The sequence below is a fragment of the Malaya genurostris genome, chromosome 3 (genome assembly GCF_030247185.1).
Source record: "Malaya genurostris strain Urasoe2022 chromosome 3, Malgen_1.1, whole genome shotgun sequence".
Lineage (NCBI taxonomy): Eukaryota > Metazoa > Arthropoda > Insecta > Diptera > Culicidae > Malaya > Malaya genurostris.
Window position 1 is genome coordinate 74,772,441 of NC_080572.1, and position 25,662 is coordinate 74,798,102.

Here is a 25,662-nt window from a genome sequence, read left to right on the forward strand (position 1 = left end):
AGGAATGCCAAAAATCATGCGTGAAGCTGGCAAAATTTCCGACACGCGGGCGCCAAGAACTTCCAAATCCGTCCACCAGGAGCGCCACAATATGAGCAAAAGTTTGTTCCAATTCTAAATGAAGCAAGCTTTATTGACCAATGTCATCACTCACTGATTCACAGAAAGCTGAATATATTCACACCCACTATACCGAATATTGTTGTGTTCTTAAGTTAAATGACAGATTGTTTTAAAAATTCGACACTTAACTGCATAACATAATTCGACACAGTACAGTAATATTATTCAATTTTGTTTCATGAAAAGAGCATCATTTTAAAAAGCGATTTCATACCGTTTCGACATAGATTGTGTGGGACTTATCATACTATCGTAAGTTTCACAATTGTTACCATTACTTCCCTCTGACCTGATAGTGTGAATATTTTTGCAGAATTTCTGTGATCCCAACAGCAATAAGTTGCCAATTCTGCAGCAATTCTTCAGCATCTTGAAATTCAACAATTCTCATCTGCTTTTTGGGATTCAAGGTTCATTACTATTTTGTTGAAAAATATGTTTCCTAAAACGTGGGCACTTTTACAACGGTCTCCCCTACTTAAAGTCTAACCGTTCAATAGGTCTTCTTTGATACTGATATCCACGACGAAATCATTTAGGTTTCTTCAATAACCTTGATAATTCATTTGTAAATATCTCAGGCAGTCCCTGAAGTATTGCAGTTGATGAATGCGGGAAGGGCAGTTTAGTACTTTTTCATTCCCTTTCCACCCGCACGGAAAATCGAAATATCAGTCTCGAGGGCGCCGTGGTGTGCGGCATTATCGCCATTGCTATTGGGTATTATCTGATGAAGTTTCACGCTTGTCGGCATGGTCGAATCGATTCAATGCAATGACCACGAATGTTCCATTGTCAAATGAGATAAGCAGGCCTGTGATAAGCAGAAATGGTTAGTTGCAAGTATATAGTGGTGAAATTGTTTAGCCGCACAATAGCGGCCGGAAAAGAGCACACAAACGCGAAACCTTCATCACGAACTAGAAATTGCCTCGGTGATGTTCAAATGTGACTCGGGAGAATTGTGTATTAATAGCCTAATACATTTTATTTTTGCATGCCTAATGAGTAACGCAATGTTGTGGTCAAAGGACAAAAATAGTTCTGGTTTTACAACAAGTTTTCAAAACAACAAGTATCTATAATAATCGAATGCTACCTATGTCAGTCACTTAGCCAAATTAATATGTGCGTTGCACTAAAGGCGATAAAACATCGCAAATAGTTCAATTTCGTACCAGTTTAGTCATGTCCCGGGTTGGCGGTTCAATGCATAGGACGCTGGTCTTACAAGCCAGTTGTCATATGTTCGAGCCCCGACCTGGAAGGATTCTTAGTGTCAGTAGAATCCATAGTACTAGCCATGCAATGATTCTGTACACTAAGAATCGGCTGCGAAGTCTGTTGAAACAGAAAGGCCAAATTCCACAAAAGGAATGTAATGCCAAGACTTTGACTTTTAGTCATGCCAGTATTAGGGTAACAGAGGTATTCTGGCCACTGCTTCTGGGATGGTAAATTAACTCGAGAAAATTCCAATCCGAGTACGCTACTACAGAAACGCTTCAATACCTTTTTAAATTTTACAACGTTTACAACGGTACTTGCAAGACATGTTCAATTTACATCTTTGATTTGAATAACCCAGGAGCTAATTTGTTCCTTGCAAAAACCTGATATAAGACTGCTTTTATGTAAGAGAAGTTTTCGTGAAAACCGAGTCCAGCTTGTACATATTTTCTGAATATTGTATATTTTTGTTTATTTTAATTGTCAGCAAATGCCTACGTAGAATTCAGACGTCAATTGAGGTCATACTTCGTGCTTCCTCGTTTGAGTCACGTTTAAGTTCTGCTTAATAGCAGAGGTTGGTGTCAAACGTAGGGTTTCGTTGTCTAATCAATTTATTTATTTATTTATTTATTCATCACATATTTATTTACATTTATTATATTATTTTCATATTCATTATTTACTTTTATACTGTTTGTTTATTCACTTAGTTACTTATTTATTTACAATCATCAATTTATATACATCTCTATTATTGATTCAAATTAATTCATATGTTTTATAATGTGAAAAAGGGAAACAAGTGTTGTAGGTAAAAATATAGCTCAGGTTGGTGGTTCAATGCATAGGGCGCTGGTTATGCTAGCCACTTGCATATACATGGCTGCCAGACGGCTAACTAAACGCTGTCAGCGGGCAAAATATGGCTGGCAGCCATTCTGGTGTCCTCACCACTGCCAGACATACACCTCAAACGATACAACCGTATCCACCAGGATTTTTCCACATCGAAATTTTTGACATTTTCAGCGAAGGTGAAAGGATGAAAACGTTCGGCTAACTAAGATACAGGCGACTATGTTTTGCCAAATTGGATTTGACAGCCGTCACTGAATCAAGTTTGGAGGCCGTCTGGTGGCCATGGCTGCACAGGTAGCCAAAATGCCGTGCGGACAGTGGTCGTATGTTCGAGTCCCGACCTAAAAGGAGTTCTCAGTGTCAGTACACTCTCATTGAATATAACTCAAAATTGAGTGACACATCACTCAAATTCATAAAAAGTGCACGTTAAGGGACGAAATTGTCAAAACTTGAGTAATTTTTACTGAAAGTAAGAAAAAAATATTTTTTCCAAAATTTGAGTAAGTTCAACTCAAAATTTGAGTTTCTTGCTCTCAAAATGAAGAAATTTAGCTTCGTAAATTTTCATATAGAAAGCTAATCTTCTTTCTTTTGAATGCGCAAAATGGTTATTCAAAACCGTTTCCTTTTGAAAGGTTTGGAGTCAAAATTGAATTATTTTGATATCCTTATGTTGCGCTTTTCACTAAGCATAATTGAAACCACAAAACATCTATGATTGACGTTGATTCATGTTTTCAAAACCGGATCTAGAAACGGCAATGGAAAACGACGTATTCCTGCATTCTTTATTTCGATAAGAATATTCCGAGAATGAAAACGCACTGAACTGCAAGTATTTTTTTCACTCAAACGTTTAAAAACTCAACGCTTACTCTAATGTATGAAAAAATGCGAGAGAACTCATGGCAACGAGTTTATTTTACTCAAATTTTCCAGTTTATGAATTTGAGTAATCGCAACTCCAACCATGAGTTATGTTCAAAGAGCGTGTAGTTATAATCCACAATTAACAGGAAGGATTGTACCGACAACACGACCTGCCACTCGTCTATTAAAACTGTATCGCAAATCTGACTACCCATCAGTAACTCGAAATGTCAAAACGAAATTGCTTGAAAATTTTTGATCTGGCAACTCGATTTGATAAATTATTGATTTCGAATAGCAGATACCTTGGATACTGTTGTTCAAAGACATGTTTATGTAGATAAACAAAACTAACACCGAATCGATATACCAGTCGCGAATTTCACCACTGTACTTAAGAACAAGAATCGGCCCTTAAAAGTTAGGTGAAGCGTTATGCGATACCGATATGTTATATCATTTTATTTGCACCACCAGTAATTAAATGCACCGGAAATTTGATAGCATAGTTACCAATCAACTACATCAGCATCTCACACCATCTCTATTAGAAAAATTCAATAATGTATTGAAACTATTGCATAGTTTTCAAAATATATTCAAATTACGCGACTAAGAATTTCTTCTAAGTAGATCATCAGCATTACTATTTTTTCGCGCCATTGAGGCAAACTTTTGTTTTATGACTTTTGCTAACCCTAGAATAGTTTTAGTATGACATCTGAATAATTCTTGGAAAATTCTCTTGAGAAGACTTGAAACGCATCTTCAATAAAGATCTTCATGGATAACAATCAAGCTTTTTAGCATGATTTAGCAGAGATATAACATAAATAATGCATTTTTTGTTACTGACTCAATGTATAAAGGATCTTTGAAAATAGTTTAAATATAATAATGGTGTTTCAAATCGACATCACAGAACGCAGCAATTTCATAATCATTCTTTTCTCAATGATTTAAACTTCTGTGAGGGTTCTTCTTGTGTTACGAAATAATGCTTTTGGTCTTAATTGAATGCATAATAGACGAAATAAACATCCTACTCCACTTTTTTCGAGTTCTTGAAACAATAATTTTACTTGATTATTAGCACACAAAAGTATATATCGCTTTATTTCGGACTTAATCCTTTTTTCTTGCATTATCGTGGCTACTGACAATGGATCGGGATACTTTTCCTATTTGTTTGTTTAATTCTATAATTGCGGTTCCTTGACAAATAACGCATAGCAACCAGAACAGTGTTGCCTAAAAAGATTAATTTGATCATTATAAAGGGGTGGTGGTAACTGACGGGAAATCACTCACAGACACTTTTTATTCCGATTTTTCTTCGGAGTGCCTGGTCGTGTCGTCGATCGTATTTTAATATAAAAAAATAAGTTTTGAAATGTTTGTGTTTTATTGCATGTTTAAAAAAAAGTTATATGGCGGACCCTATATATATATATATATATATATATATATATATATATATATATATATATATATATATATATATATATATATATATATATATATATATATATATATATATATATATATATATATATATATATATATATACATGATAAACTGAAATAATAATTATACTGAAAATATCTTTATATCTCATATTGTTTCAGCTTCCTGAAGGATGTTATTGCTGCAAAAAACTACACTTTGAAACCACGAGTTGTTCTTCCCGACGATTACGTAAAAGGTAATACAGTAACAGTTTACGCCAATCAATAAGTCTTAATATTGTTGAAAATGGTTTAAAACTTTTACACTAACCGACTCTCGAGCTCAGCATGATAAAATGCCGAAATTGATCAGCATCACGAAGTTTTACTTCTTTCAGGAAGCTGAAACAACATGCTCTCTTCCGAAATTCGTTGAATTAATATCCTTATATTTCGGTAAAACGCATTTTGACGTGAACACGTCCTACTTTATTTATCGAAATTTACTCAGTAAAAGGATGGTTAGAACTTAGTCTTGTGAATAGTGAATAGTCTTGTTAATCAATTTATGATACAATTTTCATCAGCATGAGATAACCACAAATAACTCAAAGTTGAAGTTTTCTTAAATGTTTGGAATGATCGTCCATCAAAATACGGGCTTTCCCCAACCTTAGCTTTGGTGATAATTATTTCATAGAACAATAAAACAAAATATTTCCTACGCTAAATTAATGATGATTCGGCAATTCATGATTCAACTCTGGTAGCTTTTTGCAAGCCAACAGCAAAATTTTTGTCGGTAATAATTGACAGATAGGATTGCCGAGACTTTCAGTAATTATACATTTTGCCGAGACAGTTACCGAGCACTCGGCTGTGGTAATCTTGTCAATTCAGGAATAAAACTCAAGTGTTTCGAGATTCAGGAATAAAATTCAAATGTGATTGGTCTCGACTTCTTCCAATTTAGCAACCAATCCGACGCTCTACTTGGCTTTTAACCTTCCTAACCAATCACGGCATCGCGCAGAATCAATTTTCTTTTCTCGTTTTCCGCCTAGAACTTCGCAGGAGGAACATAGCGAAGCGAGAGAGATATCGGTTCCGGTTTTTTTTCTGTAAGCACAATATTGTTTGTCTCGGGGTAATGAAATATGCGTATTTTCAAAAGATTACTAATACTGATTAAATGAAAGTGTTTTTTCAACTGAACATTGAAATTTAAGTTTGTTCCTAAAACTGAATAAATTCAATGAACTTTTCCATACATAAATTATAACTCTCATACACGTTCATCTTATATACCAAAAAGATTAATTCCTACTTCATTTATCTTTTCTTTATTCTCACAGAGGTGAGGCCTCCCTCAAAAAAAGGTACACCCGTGATCGTAGAATTCAGTATATTCGTCGTGGACATCAATTCGATCAACGTAGAAGACATGGATTTCAGGTAAAAGCTTATTTTATTTGCTATCTGAAAACCGTTGTGTTCAATAAGTATGTAATAATAACATTGTCTTGCATGAATTTTGCTCTCTTCTGCTGTCAAACGACGTACGTTCCTGCAGAGTAGATATGTTTGTTCATCAGAAGTGGGTCGAATCGCGACTGGATTTGCACGACGACATCTTCGAGGATGGCGACGATCACGTTATTCTTCCGCCAGAGTTTTTCGATAACCTTTGGCAGCCGGATCCGTACTTTCTGAATTCGAAAATTTCAGGTAATGTGTTGACAATCGTTTTGACGCACATTTCACCCAACTTTCAGATTAGCATTTCATGATTTTTTTTCTTTTTTCAATGGTAAATATGCACGTGTTTCATTCTGTGGAAAATGTTTACTAAAGTTCATGCCTAAAGTACACAGTCTTCGTTGAATTACAATTGTCTTGCAGCTTAGCTTTCAATTTTTTTTATAAGAATTTGTTCAGTGTAATCGCGACACCATGCTTTTTGTATTGAGTTCATATTACGAACCTAACAATAAAAAGAGTTCATTACAATATAGAGTAAAGGTTGTGAAACAATTTATACAAAGAGCTATCCCTAATTAGATTGTGTCAAGTTATTTAATTAGCATGTTTAATTACTCTGTAATTTTAGAGTTTAAAAAAAATCATGTAAACTTAACTGAAAGATATTTTTCATCATTCTACAGTAACTGCACTAGCTTTGTTAGCAGTGCATTTCTCTCTCGTGTTTTTGTTGCGTTTCCTGTGTGTATGGAGTTGTTATCGTGATTAGATGCAGCCAATCTATTCGGTCTACGAAAGAAATAGTTTTCCACCTATCGGATCAGCCATAACAAACCGGAAGGGTTTGCTATCGAGAGAAGTCAAAAATAAACAAGCCACGAAGACTAGCCACTAGTAGTTCTCGGTCATGTTTTCTAGACGAGGCCGTGGGCGCAGTAGTAGTTAATGCTCAAAAACTCCATGCTGCACTTGCCTTGTTCACAGACAAACAGACGTTGACCGTGGACTAGATTTCAGACGCTATTGTCAGTTAGGTCTACTGTTAGGAGTTTGTGTAGGGTCGAATAAATTAAACAGAAGAACGTTAATAAATTACATGGATTCAGTTATATTTTTCCTAGATTTATGCAAATGTTATTTCTTAGGGAATAGGTATGTGCCCATGAGCTACCGAAATAATGTCAGTAGGGTTTCATTGAAATAGAACAGATTGTATTGTTTTTGCCTTTCTCATATAGAAAGGTTATGTTTGTCTCTAACTCTCTGTGTAATGTTATGCCATCGTAAGCAATCGCTACCGACCATGAATCGTATGTATATAAATACATAAGTTTAAACTTGATGTCGGTCGCTCAAAGTCAATGAGTTCCTGAGCAAAACCGATGAATGCCATCGATAACCATTACCTTGGCAAAGTTCTTTTGAATTTCCGTTCGTTTATTACCCATTCACAAAACTTTTGCAATGTTTTATAGGAATTTTTGGAGCCTCAAAATAAATGATGCAGTTTTTGGAACAATTAGGGAAATATACTGCATTTTAACTATTAAAAGTTTTCATGAAGCCTTCAAGGTCGATTTTTTTTAGTGGATATAAAGTGTAATTTCTTTAAAAAAAATTGTTTTAATCCACTTAATGGTGTAATAATGCCTTTTTCATTTTCATTTTCTCCTGTATATTTTAGCAGAAATTCCCCGAAATACTACAATTTCAAAACGGAATGATAATGTGATTAGCTTCAAATTGATGCAACATGGGCTACTTAACATCGATTAAATCCATAAAGTTTGTTAGGTGGGCCAAAATATATGAAGTGTCCAAAATACCTCTGTTACCCTATTACATTTGATTACTATGGTTGGTACTTCCGCAACCAAAAGCTGGATATCGGCATAGTGACATTCGGTTCATTCAACCTTACACTAATATGACCTACACATTTTTTTACGACTCTCTACGAAGATTTGATTTTTGGAAAAAAATGTACCGGTATTCGGACTTGAATAAAATTCAGCAGATCTTTTATGGGATTATCAATGGTTGGTTTATTTGGTTACAGACTCTCATGGTCTGCAAACTAGAGCAATTAAATAGCAAATATAAAAAGGAAGCTTATGAAAAAAGATATTCTTGAAACTGACATTCTCACACTAAGCACCTTACCTCCGGAAGTAGGGGTTTAAGCCGAATGAAAATTGGAATATTCTTATGGTATCTTGAGACCTTTCATTTAAATCGAAGTTTGTAGAAATCGGTTTAGCCATCTTCGAGAAAAGTGAGTGACATTATTTCACATTTTTGGTGCATATCAGTTTGGGGGATCACCCTGTAATTCCGGAAGCGGAAGTCGGATCCAAATGATATTCAGGAATTTTGTATGGGACCGTAAATCCTTTCATTTGAATTTGAGTTTGTGAAAATCGATTCTGCGATCTCCTGGGAAAGTGAGTAACATTATTTTCACAATTTCGGTTTAATATTTCCACAATTTTGTTGCATATCATCCTGTAATTAAGGAACTGGAAGTCGGATCCAAACGAAATTCCGGAACTTTGTATGAGACCATAAGGCCTTTTATTTGAATCTAAGTTTGTGAAAGTCGGTTCAGCCATCTCCGAGAAAAGTGAGTGACAATATTTGTCACACACACGTCGAGCTGAGTCGAAAAGTATATGACATTCGGCCCTCCGGGCCTCGGTTCAAAAGTCGGTTTTTGCAGTGGTTGTATTGTTTTTCTATATGAGAAAGGCAAAATTCCGTATTTTAATAAAAAACTGGCTTTTTGTTTGTTTCATTTTTGCAGCTTGTTTCATATCGTAACAGAATTCTTTATAAATTATGTCATATATTTTTGAAGCAGGACTACTTTGTTTTTGCCTTTCTCTATTGATTGGAATTGCTGGAAAACCCGACTTTCGAACGGAGCCTCGAAGATTCATAGTGTTATATACCATTTGACTCAGTTCAACAAGATCAAAAAATGTCTATGTGTGTATGTGTGTGCTTCGAAGATATTTTTACCGCTACATTTTCTCAGAGATGGCAGAACCGATTTTAAAAATTTAGGCTCGTTTGAAAGCTACTGTCGGACCAGTGATAAAGTTAAAAGATTAAATGGCTGTGACTTTTGGTTCCAGAGATATGATTGTATAAGTAACGTAACAGACAAACTGTATTTTTACCGCTCAATTACTATTGATCAAGTTCGAAGATCAAATGGCTGTGACTTTTGGTTCCGGATATATGATGGTATAAGTGACATAACCGACAAAACGCGTTGTGTTTTTACCGCGCAAGTTTCTCGGAGATTACCAAACAGATTTTAACAAGCTTAGGCCCATTTGAAAGCTATTGTTAGGTCATTGATCAAATTTGAAGATCAAATGGCTGTGACTTTTGGTTCCGGAGATATAATGATATAAGTGATGTAACCGACAAAACACGTTGTTTTTACCGCTCTAATGTAAGTAAGGGTGTCAATATTTTGGGATCACCTCTAATTTCGTAAAGCGGTATGTTCAAAAGTTTAAGCATCTCGAAAAAAGTCCCCATGCAAAATTTGTGTATGGGTAAGGTTAAGGCGGTTAAGGCTTGAAAATTTTCGTTCTTGAAAAATCACCATAGGGGGGAGTCCCAAAATTGAAATTTTTTTTTGTGTCAAACGTCTTAAAATATGTAATTTTATATACTGAAATTAATATGTAGAAATATTCCCAAGTAGTAGGTGTAGTGATTTTCTAAGTCCCAAAAAAGTCGATTCTTCGAAAAAAAATTTCAAGATAACACCACATCTCGACGTTCATGCAATTCTAAGGCTTTTGGCATCAAAATTTTTTTTTCGATATCGGAAATACCATATATTATCGATATCACTACACCTACTACATACTTGGGAATATTTCTACGCATTAATTTTAGTAAATAAAATCATATTTTTTGGATAATTGACGGTCGAAACTTCAATTAACAACGAGCAATATCTAAATTTTCCTTTTCCTACCCATTATTATGGTTTCTCCTAACAGAGATGACAGTTTTGTAAGTTCACGTATATCGTCTATTGATGTGTCGTTCTCGTTGTCGTTGGAAATATCGTTTGCTGTACTATTGACGCCTCTGTTGTTAGCTGAAGCAAACGTACCTTGTTGTACATTGAAGGCAGATGATTTTTTAGATAATGCTAGTGTTATATTGTTGTTAGTTTTTGTTTCCTTGGATTGCTTCTGGCTTGACTGTCGGAGCAAGATGTCTTCCAGTTTCTCACAGGGTTTTCTGACAATATTCACATGTAACCATCTGATGGTCGTATGTGACAAGCGATTTACATGAAATACTTGTTTTCTGTTCGATGGTCGCATAAGAAGGAATAACCATGCATGCGTAACAAATATACGACATTGAACACAACAACGATCTCTCCTGCCACAATGAGGTCGGGAATTGCTGAGAGAAGATCATGCAAACGTACTTCTATGACATGATCCTCCCCACACACATGCACCGTATATTGTTCTTGATGTTTTCATGCTCGACATAGTATATGATGATGTTATCTTCAGGAAATAATTTTCATTCAAGAGTCAAGGAAAAGTATTTTAAAAAAAGCCACAGTAATACATACGCTTGTGAGAAAAGAATATCGATTGTTCATAATCCAAATATTTGTATCCTTTGTACATTCAATTACTTTGTATCCTTTGTACGCTCAGTTACTGATAACAAGACAATTCATGATTTATTTCTGCGTGCTTTTGCCGAACTAACCGTGAAAATTTTACTGACAATTTCGACAATTACCAAATTCAGGATTGCTGAGACGATTGCTGTGTGATTTCAGAGTTCCTGTAATCTCTAATAAGGCCAGTCCAACACGAAAACGTTCTTTCTCTACTGTGTCCAATAATGATAAATGTTTTAGATGTCAAACGTCGCATACGTTTGCTGTGATGAAGATGTGCTGGTAGCTAATGGTCACAGAATGAGGTGAAACGTAGCAACTAAGTTCTGGTCTAGAACCACACATCCTTCCCCATCTCCAAATCAAGTAGATGCTCAGGATAATTTTTTTTTAGAAAATTAATTATAAATTTGATTTTATTATATTTATTTAAAACCAAAAATTTAATACTTATTTAGCGGACGTCTCCACCCGCACTGCAATTCCTTACGGCCGTCCCGATACGTGTCCAAATTTTTCTCAGCGGTCGTCTCGATCCGCACTAAAACTCCTCACGGCCGTCCCGGTCCGTGTAAAGTTTTTTCTCAGCGGTCGTCCCGATCCGCACTTAAACTCCTCACGGCCGTCCCTGTCCGCGTAAAAAATTTCTCAGCGGTCGTCCCGATCCGTACTAAAACTCCTCACGGCCGTCCCGGTCCGTGTAAAGTTTTTTCTCAGCGATCGTCCCGATCCGCACTTAAACTCCTCACGGCCGTCCCTGTCCGCGTAAAAAATTTCTCAGCGGTCGTCCCGATCCGTACTAAAACTCCTCACGGCCGTCCCGGTCCGTGTAAATTTTTTTCTCAGCGATCGTCCCGATCCGCACTAAAACTCCTCACGGCCGTCCCGGTCCGCGTAAAAAATTTCTCAGCGGTCGTCCCGATCCGCACTAAAACTCCTCACGGCCGTCCCGGTCCGCGTAAAATTTTTCTCAGCGGTCGTCCCGATCCGCACTAAAACTCCTTACAGCCGTCCCGGTCCGTGTAAAGGTTTTTCTCAGCGGTCGTCCCGATCCGCACTAAAACTCCTCGAGACCGTCCCGGTCCGCGTAAAAATTTTTCTCAGCGGTCGTCCCGATCCGCATTAAAACTCTTCACGGCCGTCTCGGTCCGCGTCCAAATTTTTCTCAGCGGTCGTCTCGATCCGCACTATAACTCCTCACGGCCGTCCCGGTCCGTGTAAAGTTTTTTCTCAGCGGTCGTCCCGATCCGCACTTAAACTCCTCACGGCCGATGTGTGGTTCTAGACCAGAACTTAGTTGCTACGTTTCACCTCATTCTGTGACCATTAGCTACCAGCACATCTTCATCACAGCAAACGTATGCGACGTTTGACATCTTAAACATTTATCATTATTGGACACAGTAGAGAAAGAACGTTTTCGTGTTGGACTGGCCTTATTGGAGATTACAGGAACTCTGAAATCACACAATGGCGATCCTGCCAGAAGACGAAAGTTAGTTTGATCATCATAGCAAGTTGACGAAAAATTTTCTTAAGAAAAACGCAGCATCTAGCACAAAAACAGAATAGGTAAGAAAATGAATGTAACTTAATTATACATGGGAAAACAAAACGAGCATAGTTGGTCATTTTAAATGACGACCTCGATTTGGAAGACATTTTATAGCGGATCGGGACGACCGCTGAGAAAAACTTGGACGCGGACCGAGACGGCCGTGAAGAGTTTTAATGCGGATCGGGACGACCGCTGAGAAAAATTTTTACGCGGACCGGGACGGTCTCGAGGAGTTTTAGTGCGAATCGGGACGACCGCTGAGAAAAACCTTTACACGGACCGGGACGGCTGTAAGGAGTTTTAGTGCGGATCGGGACGACCGCTGAGAAAAATTTTACGCGGACCGGGACGGCCGTGAGGAGTTTTAGTGCGGATCGGGACGACCGCTGAGAAATTTTTTACGCGGACCGGGACGGCCGTGAGGAGTTTTAGTGCGGATCGGGACGATCGCTGAGAAAAAACTTTACACGGACCGGGACGGCCGTGAGGAGTTTTAGTACGGATCGGGACGACCGCTGAGAAATTTTTTACGCGGACAGGGACGGCCGTGAGGAGTTTAAGTGCGGATCGGGACGATCGCTGAGAAAAAACTTTACACGGACCGGGACGGCCGTGAGGAGTTTTAGTACGGATCGGGACGACCGCTGAGAAATTTTTTACGCGGACAGGGACGGCCGTGAGGAGTTTAAGTGCGGATCGGGACGACCGCTGAGAAAAAACTTTACACGGACCGGGACGGCCGTGAGGAGTTTTAGTGCGGATCGAGACGACCGCTGAGAAAAATTTGGACACGTATCGGGACGGCCGTAAGGAATTGCAGTGCGGGTGGAGACGTCCGCTAAATAAGTATTAAATTTTTGGTTTTAAATAAATATAATAAAATTAAATTTATAATTAATTTTCTAAAAAAATAATTATCCTGAGCATCTACTTGATTTGGAGATGGGGAAGGATGTGTGGTTCTAGACCAGAACTTAGTTGCTACGTTTCACCTCATTCTGTGACCATTAGCTACCAGCACATCTTCATCACAGCAAACGTATGCGACGTTTGACATCTTAAACATTTATCATTATTGGACACAGTAGAGAAAGAACGTTTTCGTGTTGGACTGGCCTTATTGGAGATTACAGGAACTCTGAAATCACACAATTGCCAAGCATACACGGCGGAAATCTCAGCATTTCTTCGACGAGACACTGAAAAAAACGGCTTTTGATCGGAGTCCCGGACACCCCTTCCCGCATAGCGTTTTGGCTACCTGGGCAGCCATGGCCACCAGATGGCTACCAAAATTGATTCAGTGACGGTTGTCAAATCCAATTTGACAAAACAAAGTCGCCTGTATCTAAGTTAGCCGAGCGTTTTCATCTTCTCACCTTCGCTGGAAATGTCAAAGATTTCAATGTGGAAAAATCCTGGTGGATACGGGTGTATCGTTTGAGTTGTATTCCTGGCAGCAGTGAGGCAGTCGGTCACCAGAATGTCTGCCAGCTATATTTTTCCAGCTGGCAGCGTTTAGCCAGCCATCTGGCAGCCATGCATAAGCGGGTTCTCGCTCGGCCTTTTGGTTACCTGGGCAGCCATGACCACCCGACGGCTATCAAAATTGATTCAGTGACGGCTGTCAAATCCAATTTGACAAAACATAGTCGTCTGTATCTTAGTTAGACGAGCGTTTTCATCTTTTCACCTTCGCTGAAAATGTCAAAGATGTGGAAAAAAATGTGCCATGTGGAAAAATCCTGCTGGATACGGTTGTATCGTTTGAGGTGTAACATATGTCTGACAGCGGTGAGGCAGTCGGTCACCAGAATGGCTGTCAGCCATATTTTGCCCGCTGGCAGCGTTTAGTCAGTCATCTGGCAGCCTTGCCCATGCGCCTTGTGTTATGTGCTTGGCTCGTTTGAAAGCTACTATTGATTCATTGATGAAGTTTTAAGATCTAATGGTTGTCAGCTATCATTGACGAATTACGCACCTACTCGAACAATGTTTACAACATCCTCAGATTTAAAGAAACTGGACATGTAAAAGTTTTGATTAGCAAAGCTTTTTAGCTTTTTTATAAATATAAAAAAAGGTATAGAATTCACTCAAACTTTAGAAAAAATTCCCGAGGTCCGCAGGGCCGAGTGTCATATGCCAATCGACTCAGCTCGACAAACTGAGCAAATGTCCGTGTATGTATGTGTGTTGTCAACAAATAGGTCGAGATCTCAGAGATGACTGGACCGATTTTGATCAAACTAGTCGCAAATTAAGGTCTTCCCGTTGCTCTGAACGCTATTGAACGTTTTTGAGATCGGATGTTTACTTTTTGAGTTATACGAAGTTTTATGTCAATAAAACTTTTTGGCAATATCTGTCACAATTGAGTTTGAAAACAGAATATGTTTGAATTCAAATCCATTCATTTTTAACGGAGATATCGATACCGTCATAGAAGATGATGATAACAACAAATCTTCAAAGTTGGGCTCAAAACTATTTCAATTTATTCGTCATACTAAATCATGGAGATACGAACTAGTTTGGGTTATGCTGGTCTCTGAATACCATTTCTGGAAGTACCATAAAAAATGACAAAAAATTTAAAGAGGAACTTATTTCTACATATCATGGAATGCTTAATCGATTAAGTCACACGTTTAGATTGAAAGGAATAATTTCAAGGTTTCATACAATTTCTATCTTCGATTCGTCTTGCAGTTGAACATTTTTTTTAAAATTCAGTTAAAACGATGGTCATTAAGATAATTTCATGAAAACTAAAAATATCGAAGTATATTCATGGAAAAAATACATGCGGATTGATATAAAAACCTGTTTTAATCCACCTAGTGGTTTAATGGTTTTTATATATTTTTTAGTCCCGGGTTGGCGGTTCAAAGTATAGGGCACTGGTGGAGCCCCGACCAGAAAGGATTCATAGTGTCAGTAGAATCGTAGCATCAGCTTTGCAATGGTTCTCTACATACTGAATCGGCTGCGAAGTCTGTTGAAACAGAAGGTTAAATTCCACTAGAGGAATGTAATACCAATGCTTTGCTTAGTGCAATATCTTATATTTTCTCATATACAAATGTGTGGTAATCCACAAAATAATTTTCTTTGATTCTTGAAAAAAAGATTCTCCTTAAACTAGTATAACCTACAGAGTGAATCAGTACTCAGATCGGTTAGGCCATATCTGAGAAAACGAAGTGAGTCCCACTATTGCAGGTACTTCCGAAACCGGAATCCAGGAACCGGTATAATTGTTCGAAAACCGGGAACCTGGAAGGCCGAAATTAATTTGTTTGGCTGTCTGCTGACAATGACTACCGATTGGAATAATTTGAAATTATTTTACGTTTTTCACTTCTCCGCATTTAGTGACGGCATACACATTTTAACAATCTTCACACTGTATTTCCGGCCTTATATTTTTAAATTCAATTTCTTTTCAGTGTATAATTCGATTAGTATTTTTCCAATATGTTTATTCAGAAATGTGCAAAGTGACTTTTTGTGACAAAATCTACATGCCCAAAATGTTTTATTAAAGTCTAAAAGGGTGCTGCCAACTCTGAATACAATTTGAGGTAAAATTCATCTATTGTGTCATCGATCGAGTTCGAAAGTCAAATGGCGGACACCTTCGGGATGTAATGATATAAGTGACGTAACCGACAAACCGCACTTTTTTCTATCGTCTCAGTTTTTTTCCGAAGATGGATCAATGAATTTTGAACAAACTTAAGATTATTAAAAACTACTAGGTCACTGATCTAGTTTATAAGGTTTCGGCGAATATTTCCCTTTTAGCAGATTGTAAGATTACAACGGTGCCTTAACGACAAATCTTAGTGTTTTTCAATACTCTAAATTTTCTAGGAGATGCCGATATCGAAAATCCTAGACTCCTTTTAAAGCAACTTTAAAGTTATTTGATCAGTTCACAATACGAATGACGAACACTTCTTGTTCTGAAGGTATAATCGTATAAATGTTGAAAATGAAACTTCTTGAATGGCAAAAGAGAGGCATTATCACACCACTAGATTGATTAAAAAAGCGGTTTTTTTATTTTAGATTATTTGATTATTATTATATACCTTTTCCAATCCAAAATTTTGTTTTCATCATTTTCACATAGTAATAAAGCAAAATCCTTTTTACGTCAAATTACTGATGACTCACCGATTATTAAAAATTGTGTCTAGCAATAATTCAAGTTTCATTATCTATCGATAGGAACAATGAAAACATTTGGTTTATTTCCGTTGTAACAAGTACATATTCGTAAAATAGTTATTGCAGACTTATCTGTAAAAATATCTAGTTAGTTTATCGTCAGTACCAAAATATTAAATGAATGTCATAAGTAATATCTAATTTATCGATTATTTATCTCATAAATTATCCGACGCAAATCAACAACTTGAAGCACCGCAAATGAACTGCATTCAATGGAAGGTTTGCTATAACACCCAACTGAGTTACCCATGGCACTGGCGCTTCGTGATTCGGTGACTCACTCGCGGACATGATAATAGCTTCTGTGACTCTCTCGTTTACATGATAATAGCTTCTGTGACACTCTCGTTCACATGATAATAGCTTTACAGCCGAATGCGGCCAATGACCCTTGGCTAAATGTGTAGGAAAATGTTCGTTTCGCTTTAATACGCGAGGGGGATCTGGTTAGTATGGTTAAGACGGTTCGCTAGAAAAGGATAACCATTGCTGAAATTTGGGTTTCCGTGCGTTTAAACGCAATTAACAAACTTCGCCTTGCAAGTTCCGGTAACGAAGATTACCAAATGCCCGGGTAGTCTGAGGATTTCCAGACCTCGATTTCTCACTTTGGTCTGACTAGTGGAAGAGGCAGGAGTTGTCCGTCATTTGTTATTCGCGACGTGGTGTGTTTGATCAGGTTATAAGTAACATGAAAAGACTTCACGCAGTTAGCTAAAGTTTAGTTTTCCTTTCCCAAACAGATAGCTTATATTGTCGATACAGTGGCAGTTAGCGTAGGCAGTGTCGTGTGTGGAACAAAAGTCAAAAGGGTAAGCCTCGTGTTCTCACACTATGTGCTATGTAGAAGGTGCTTATTCGCCATATGGCGTGTAATGTTTAATTTCTATAGATTCGCAACGGTCCGACGTCCGGCACACCACCAAATCTCGTTAGAGACAACTTCTGACCCCACCGTCAGCTCGCAAGGTTTTCCCGGCGGTACATGTGGCCAGAAGAGGGTCGCTGACGTCATCATCGCACCCTTAGAAGGACAGACCAGCAATCACGTCATCGTCGACAACTTTCATTTCGGTTACGGCCGGAATTTGCGGCGTTCGTACCACGCCGTGCGAATCTGCGGTAAGGACTTCAGCGCCGGTTCGGTGTGATCGAAGGCGGTCGCACACAGCAGCAGCAGAAGGAGAAACTAATGTCATCCGTTGTTACCGCCATCTGCAGAACCACGTAAAACCTAGGTCGTGAGTAAAACAATTTGCACGTTCTGTTTGTGAGTGTCCATGCGCATGTGACTCAAACTAGGGTCACTACCCTCGATATATTTAAGTGAACCCTTTATAAGCAACGGCTGCCAGCCGCACGGCAGACCGAGACAAAGCACAGTGAATCAGCACACGAGACACACGAAACAAAGCATCTTAGTGATCACGGAGATTCCGTACAGTAGATACATGTAGGAGATGAATGTGGAAAAGGGAAAGGAAAGGGACTAAGACTAGGCCTAGGCATGAATGCAAGACCGCGGAAAGCGTAGACACGAATAAATGTAATTGTAAAATAAACCCTAAAAGCCTTTCAACTTGCACGATAATGGGATACAATAAAGCTTAAATTTGATTAGATAGATTTGCTCTATATGAAGTCGTCCCGTCTTTAGTTTGCTGGAGAAGTAATTTCATGTTAGCGTTTGGCGTTCTAGATTGTTGATTGTTTGTTTACTGGAGAGGTCGACTCCGAAATCGATCCGAACGAATCCCGAATCTTTCTGCTCCTCCGCCTAGATTGAGGATTCCGAGGTTTACCTATGATGATAATTTCCCCGGCATAGACGATTGCGTTGAGCGCGCGGGAGATCTCAGGTTGCGGTTAGATCCTTTCTCTGTTTCAAGAGCCGTTTGAGTCAGCTAGCTCGCTTCCCTTCCCTGATTAGGGATAGAATGAACCTTTCCCCTTTAAGGTCTCAAGCCGGGCAAACAAGAATTGGCGGGTGATCTCTCAACCAGAGAGTGGCGCATAAATCACCTACTTATTAACGGGGCAGTAAGCCGACCAGTTATACCGTAAAGTGGGAAAATGTTACAACCAGTTGTATGTGTTGCAATAATTTCGTGTTCGCCCTGTAGAAAAGCAAAACCATATATTTTATATTTGTTAGGGAATTTACTCTTGCCAGATTCAGCCTTGGAATGTGATACTTTGCTTTGCAATCAATCTACCGGAACTCTTACTACGAATAAGTATATGACTCCTTTTAAACGATGTTGTTTCGCAGCACATGGACGTTGAAAATTTTACTCATTTACGAGAATGTTCATACCATGTTAAGTCACAAAGACCATATAAAGACTGAAAAGAATGATCACCAAAACTGACGAAAATAGTTTTAAGTTGGATAATGAAAGCAAAAATCGGATAAGTGATACTTTGTTTGTAACACGCGTTGAAATATTTTTGAAAACAAAAATTGGAGAAAAATATTAAGAGCAAAAACCCAAAACCCAAAACGGAAAATGCAATGCAAGAATGATTTAAGATCATATTTTTTTCCAAGAACCGGACATAAAAACTTTGCATGTAAAAACCGGACAAAAACTTAACCGGTTCTTCCAAAACAAATGTTTTATCTGTTTGTTGCATTTAAAGTTTTTACCGACTGCGATTATGTGAACACAGCATAGATCAGAGTGCCCGTAACATACAAGCAAACCATGCTTCGTTCACAAACATAGTTGGATTAAGTTTGAGAAGTTGTTTGAGAAGGGCGCGTCAGACTCATGTCCAACCTTCAGAAGGAAACAAGTTTCCTTCAAGTGACTTGGGCTGGCTATCCCAAATCCCTCGTCCAGTCATCAATTCGTCCGATGTCCTGATGCTTCATCCCCTTTACGCCCCCGTGATAAATGTTTTATATTGATAAATACAATGAAACATAGTGTAATGAAATTAATATAACATAAAATGATATAATTGATTACAAAATAATATAATATAACATAATATAATATAATGTAATTTAATTAATTATAATATAATACAATGTCATACAATATAATATAATATAATATAATATATTATAAAACAATATATAAAATAACAGTTAATGTAGAGTGTCAGTTATGCTCTTCTATCTTCGCAATACTGCAGGAAGTAGAATATTTCTCTTCTAATAACAATATGAAATATATAATAAATAATAGAATGAATAAAATGATATGTTGCGATAAGCTATGATATTACTGGAATTTATATGTCATTTCTCATCCTCTCATTCTGCTATCAACGCATTCCATCGACCAATTATCACCACAGACACACGTGTAAGCATGAAACAGGAACCAGTTAGTTAAATGGTTACTTTAAAAATGATAATTTATAAGGAAAACAAATTTATATTATGGGCAGAGGTACGTAGTACTACTCATAATAAACCCTATAATATAATATAATACAATTTAATATGATATAATGCAATGCAGTATAATACCATACAACATATTATATAATAACATAAAATAATGTAAGACGATAATATATGAAATAATATGCTATGATACAATATAACAGTTAATGTCGCAGTGTAAGTTACGCTCTTCTAATAATAATAATAATAATAATAAAAATAATACAAATAATACATGATGTAATAAACAACAGAATTATATGTTGTAATATACTATGATAAACATTGCACTTTAGGATTGGCTTTAACTTATGAGTCAATTCGCACCCTCTCATTCTGCTACTAACGTAGAAGGCGATAGCATGCAGTCGACGCCGTTCTATTGACCAAATGTCATCATAGACACACGGGGAGGCATGAGATAGGAACTTGTGAGGACTTAGTTATCTCACCATTTGACGACCTTCAAAGTTCTTGCAAATAGGATGTTCATAAATGATTATTGAATGGTCCGGTTTTTGCACTCAATGTTTTTATCGTTTTTGTTTTGCTTTCACAAATACTTATACGGGCTGACCTAACTAAGCTGCACTTATCCGACTTTTGCATTTAGCCGTTCAATTTTAATACAATCGGAATCAAATTGGCAAAATACCCACTATCCATCAAATTCTGTGCCAAACTTATGTCTCCTTTCTTACACTCTTTCTTTAAATCCTTGTCGTTTTTGAAGACTCCGAATCGTCCAGAATTTTTCTACTCTATGAAGTAATTCCTCACACTACCTTGCGTTCACGGGGTTGCATTTCTTTAATTTTTTTACGCTACCAGCTCGTCTGTCTGTTGTTGCTTAGAAGTCCGCTCGATAACCACTTGGCAGGTTGTGATGAAGTTTTACACATATAAACATTACATTCTAAGTAAGTTTTACTCTAAAATCCTATAACTTTTACCAGAGGCGTATTCAGAAATTTGGGGGAGGGGACTGACTTTTACCGATGCAGTGAAAAGTTACACACAAAAGGAAGACTTATATTTTTTCGAATACATATTACATACGTTTTGATACAACATAACTTAGCTTTGTTATTCAAAAAATCAAGCCACATCATTCCGCCGAAAATTCAACGAAATGTTAAATTAATCCCGAGAAGAAAAGCTTATTGTTGAGATACCTGCATGGCAGCGCAACATTGAAAAGTCTGATTAGTTTTTACTTCCTAACTCGCCCTTTCATTCGTTGATTCATTCGTCCTTCCATGCAGAAACATGAGCGCAATCCATCCGAAGCAATTGGCACCAACTTTCAAAACATCAATACTAGTAATAATAAGCGTAAATTACACTCACCGAACACCACCTCCACCTACCGACAATGTGCGCCATATTCCAGAAATGCAATCAGCCACCACCAATCAATCGCGCGACAAACATGTAACAATCAAATTCAAATCCAAAATGAACCATTTTTGCAGGTCAATCTTTTGTAAATCAAGGTATTAATAGGGTTTTATGTGGCAAAATCAGTTGTATGACATCGATGCGACAGCAAGGTGAGTAGAAACAGTATATTTTTGAGTGTCAGCTATTGATTTTGGGCCTCCAACACTACTACCACCAACACCACCACCACCAACACCTCCACAGAGTTTTGATTTTGTTCCCTCATATTTCTTCTTTGCTCCAAAACTGCTCTGGCTGCAAAAATCACGTCATTTTTCACGACATGTTTCATGTCCTTTACCCGGTTCCAGTTGTTTTCATTTTTTTATTTTTGTATATATTTGTGGGCGTTGTGGTTCTGCAATCGTTTGGTTTATAACTGTTTCCGGTAAAAGAATTTGCACGCGGTCGCACGTCACCGGTTGTAAATTGCATTGTTTATACCGGTTGCAGGTGAAAAAACCCAGGTGGAATGTGCTTAGCGGTGCTTGTGTACTTTCACGGTTAAATTTCAATTAAGTGAATGCATAAATCGATTTTTTCTATCTGTTTAACGTGAGAGTCAACGAAAAACGATCAAAATTATGAACTCTCGAATAAATTCAACTTTATAAAATTTCAAATCAAATTCGTGTCGATGAAAGTGTGGAAAGCGGGCTGAGCAGTTTTTTATCTTCACCTTCTGGAATTATAAGAGTATCTATCGGAAATATCAATTAAAAACATCCGAGATAAAATTTAGAGTAAATTTAATAAACTTTCCGTACTGTCGTTATTCCCTGAAATAGTTTGAACTATGGTACATGCACACTTGACTACTTGTTGAATTTGATAGTAAATCAAGATGTTTCTGTAGTAATACCAGTAAAACGATAAGTTGCCATAAACATTGTATTCCATTTTCAGCTGTTCCGCACATACACTGTTACTCGAGTTAGATGCTTAGTAGGTAAATTAATTAGATGCGATTGGAATAAAGTTTATTAGTTTTTTGGCCGTCAAGCGGTGAACATCGTCTCGATATATGAAATATCCTTATTCCGCTGAAGTGGATCGGTGAATCGATAGGAGAAAACACAACGTAGGGTCGATTGCGCGATCATAGTTGGTGCCGTGACCAGGATCTAGTTACAAACGGTCGCCATTGCCGATTCACTGAGCGACAATTACGCTTGATGCACATAGGAACGCCATCTTACCAACGCCGTTCAGCGTCTGAGAATCAGTGAGCGTCGCCATCATAAATTTGGACGTATTTCTTTGGAAAATATTTGCAAGGCCTGATATAATCAGGCAGAAGGTTAGTTTCTGTCCAAATTTTAATAGATGCCATCAGGTGCGCTCTAGATTTCCGTTTCTGTTTTTCTGGTTTTACATGTACAAGTTTCCTGCTTCGACGATCTCGATAACGGAAAGCAATATTCGTATTCCTGTTTTATTTCCGCGATTATCTTTGTTTAAAATTTCGGAGTTCGTTTGGTACCTGCAATCTACACCACCGTCATCTCGATTTGACTCGCAGTTCATCAGATTTCTGAGTGGACCTAACGGACTACAAACTATTCATCGCTGGCATTACCATCTTTTGTTGTTCCTGAATTTGATAATAAATTCAAGGCATTACTTGCCTTGGAAAAGGTGAGTACCTTTCCAAGCTTTTCAATTTTCTCCTCCGGGTCTACTGCGGTCTTTTTCTGTAGATCAACATCGCCATTCATACAGTACGACGATCTCGTTGTTCCTGAAAACCTGCTCCGATCAAAATGGCCGACGAACAAAGATTGGCTCAACTACATTCAAGGAGAGCCACCATGATGGATGCGTTGGGTCGGGCTGAGGCTTTTCTGGAAAATTATGATGAGCACCGGGATGCGGCACAGGTGCCATTGAGGCTTGAGTATCTTAACAATATGTGGACTACCCTGGAGGAAATTCAAGCTCAACTGGAAGATGAAACTACCGACGAAGGAGGTAAGGCGCAACATGCATCCATTCGTGCCAATTTCGAGCCAAGGCTGTTTACAATGAAAGCTTCGTTTCTTACTAAATTGACTCCGCTTCCTACCACTAGTAGCCCTCAAACTTCCGCTCTCTCTGGTATCAAACTTCCTACCATTTCGCTTCCGGAGTTCGATGGAAATTATGAACAGTGGCTTACCTTCCATGACACCTTCTTAGCACTGATCCACAATAATGCTGACGTTCCGCCAATTCAAAAATTTCACTACTTGAAAGCCGCCGTCAAGGGGGAGGCTGCCTCTCTGATTGAGTCCATCGCCATTTGTTCTGCCAACTACCATCTGGCTTGGGAACCACTCGAAGGACGGTACTCAAATGATTATCTTTTGAAAAAGCGACATTTGCAAGCACTTTTCGACGTCCCACGTATGAAAAAAGAAAACGCAGTTACCTTACATGGATTAGTAGATGAATTCGAGCGACACACGAAAATTCTGCACCAACTAGGAGAACCAACAGGCTAATGGAGTACCATTCTCGAGCATCTGCTATGTACTCGTCTCCATGATGATTCCCTCAAAGCCTGGGAAGACCACGCTTCGACTGTCGAAAATCCAAACTATGCGTGTTTAATAGAATTTTTGCAAAGAAAAACCCGAGTTCTAGAGTCCATTTCTGTCAATCAGCACCCTATTTCAAATACGTCTAACAATAGTGACAGTATATCATCTAATCATTTCAAAAGACATCCACAGTTTCGCATGTCTTCCTACGCTTCTACCGCCAGTTCATCTATCAAATGTCCCGTTTGCAACCAATCGCATTCCCTGCCTAGATGTGAAAAATTTATCCAACTGTCGATGACTGAACGCCAGAAACTGGTCAACTCTAAGCGGCTTTGTCACAACTGCATGAAAGGAAATCATTTTGTGCGCAACTGCCCGTGTGATGTGAATTGCAAGAAGTGCAATCAGCGCCATCATACTCTTTGGCACTTAGACCAACAAACCAGCAATAACCAAAGAACAAGCAATGATGGTTCTTCACGTGCGAGAAATATTACCCTTTCCACTAAAATGATCGCTACAGAACCATGTGAACAAGCTAGTGTTGCTGCTACGGAATTGGTACTTTCGGCTGAAACGAGTGCCTCAGTTCAACACCCTCGAGAAAATGTATTTTTACTCACTGCCATCGTAAACGTGATGGATACATACGGTCAAGCACATCCGGCGCGCGCATTGCTGGATAGTGCATCGCAGCCAAATTTAATGTCAGAGCGTATGGCACGAATACTTCGTCTGAAAAGAAATCCCGTTAACGTTACTATTCAAGGAGCTGGACAAATGTGTAAACCAATACGCGAATCAGTTTTCACACATATCGCGTCCAGAAAGGAGAACTTTTCTTTCGGAATTGAGTTTCTTGTAATGGATAAAGTCACTGCTGATCTTCCAGCCCAAAATGTAAACACAGCTGGATGGATGATTCCAAAGGACGTATTTCTAGCAGACCCATCGTTCAATAAATGCCAACCGATCGATTTGGTTATCGGTGCCAAGCATTTTTACGCGCTGTTTCCGACAGCAGCTCGCATGCAACTTCATAATGATCTACCGCTTCTGATAGACAGTGTATTTGGATGGATTGTGGCAGGTTCTGCAACCGAAGGCTCATATAAGCGAAATACAGCACCAACTTGCAACGTAGTAGCATTGTCCATGATTACCCTGGAGGAAACGTTGGAACAGTTTTGGAAAATGGAGGATCTGACAACTAAGGATAATTTCTCTGTGGAAGAACGCCATTGTGAGTCTCTCTATCAAACAACAGTTGCAAGAAACCATGAAGGAAGATATATTGTACGCTTACCTCGAAAGCCAGATTTCGATGTTTTGTTAGGCAAGTCCAAAGCGAACGCTTTACGTAGATTTACCTATTTAGAAGCACGCTTAGAGCGTAATTTCAATTTGAAATTTGAATACCATCAATTCATGAAGGAATACCTCAGTCTGGGTCATATGCAGTTAGTAGAACCCAATGATGATAATTGCTGCAAGGCGTATTATTTACCCCACCATCCGGTAATAAAGGAATCAAGCACTTCTACCAGAGTTCGTGTTGTGTTTGACGGCTCGGCAAAAACCTCTTCCGGATACTCCTTGAATGATGCTCTCTGCGTTGGACCAGTTGTTCAAGACGATCTACTTACCATAATTCTTCGTTTCCGTAGCTACCCAATCGCCCTAGTTGGAGACGTAGAGAAAATGTACCGACAAGTGCTTGTACACCCCATCGATGCCCCATTCCAACGTATTTTATGGAGATTCTCTCCTGACAACCTCATTCAAACGTACGAGTTGCG

At 38.3% G+C, this 25,662-nt stretch overlaps 1 protein-coding gene across 4 annotated transcripts in view; it reads left to right on the forward strand.

Moving 5' to 3' along the window:
• Positions 1–25,662, forward strand: part of LOC131435469 (glycine receptor subunit alpha-4) — a 107,273-nt gene that overhangs the window by 69,263 nt on the left and 12,348 nt on the right. For 2 of the 4 annotated variants that reach the window (XM_058603385.1, XM_058603386.1), the window contains exons 3-6: positions 4,716–4,792; positions 5,891–5,990; positions 6,109–6,263; positions 21,371–21,448. In XM_058603385.1, the coding sequence (XP_058459368.1) occupies positions 4,716–4,792; positions 5,891–5,990; positions 6,109–6,263; positions 21,371–21,448 (410 nt within the window). Of the gene's footprint in view, positions 1–4,715; positions 4,793–5,888; positions 5,991–6,108; positions 6,264–21,370; positions 21,449–25,662 lie in introns of those variants that run through there. The other 2 variants (XM_058603387.1, XM_058603388.1) reach the window with 2 other exon arrangements.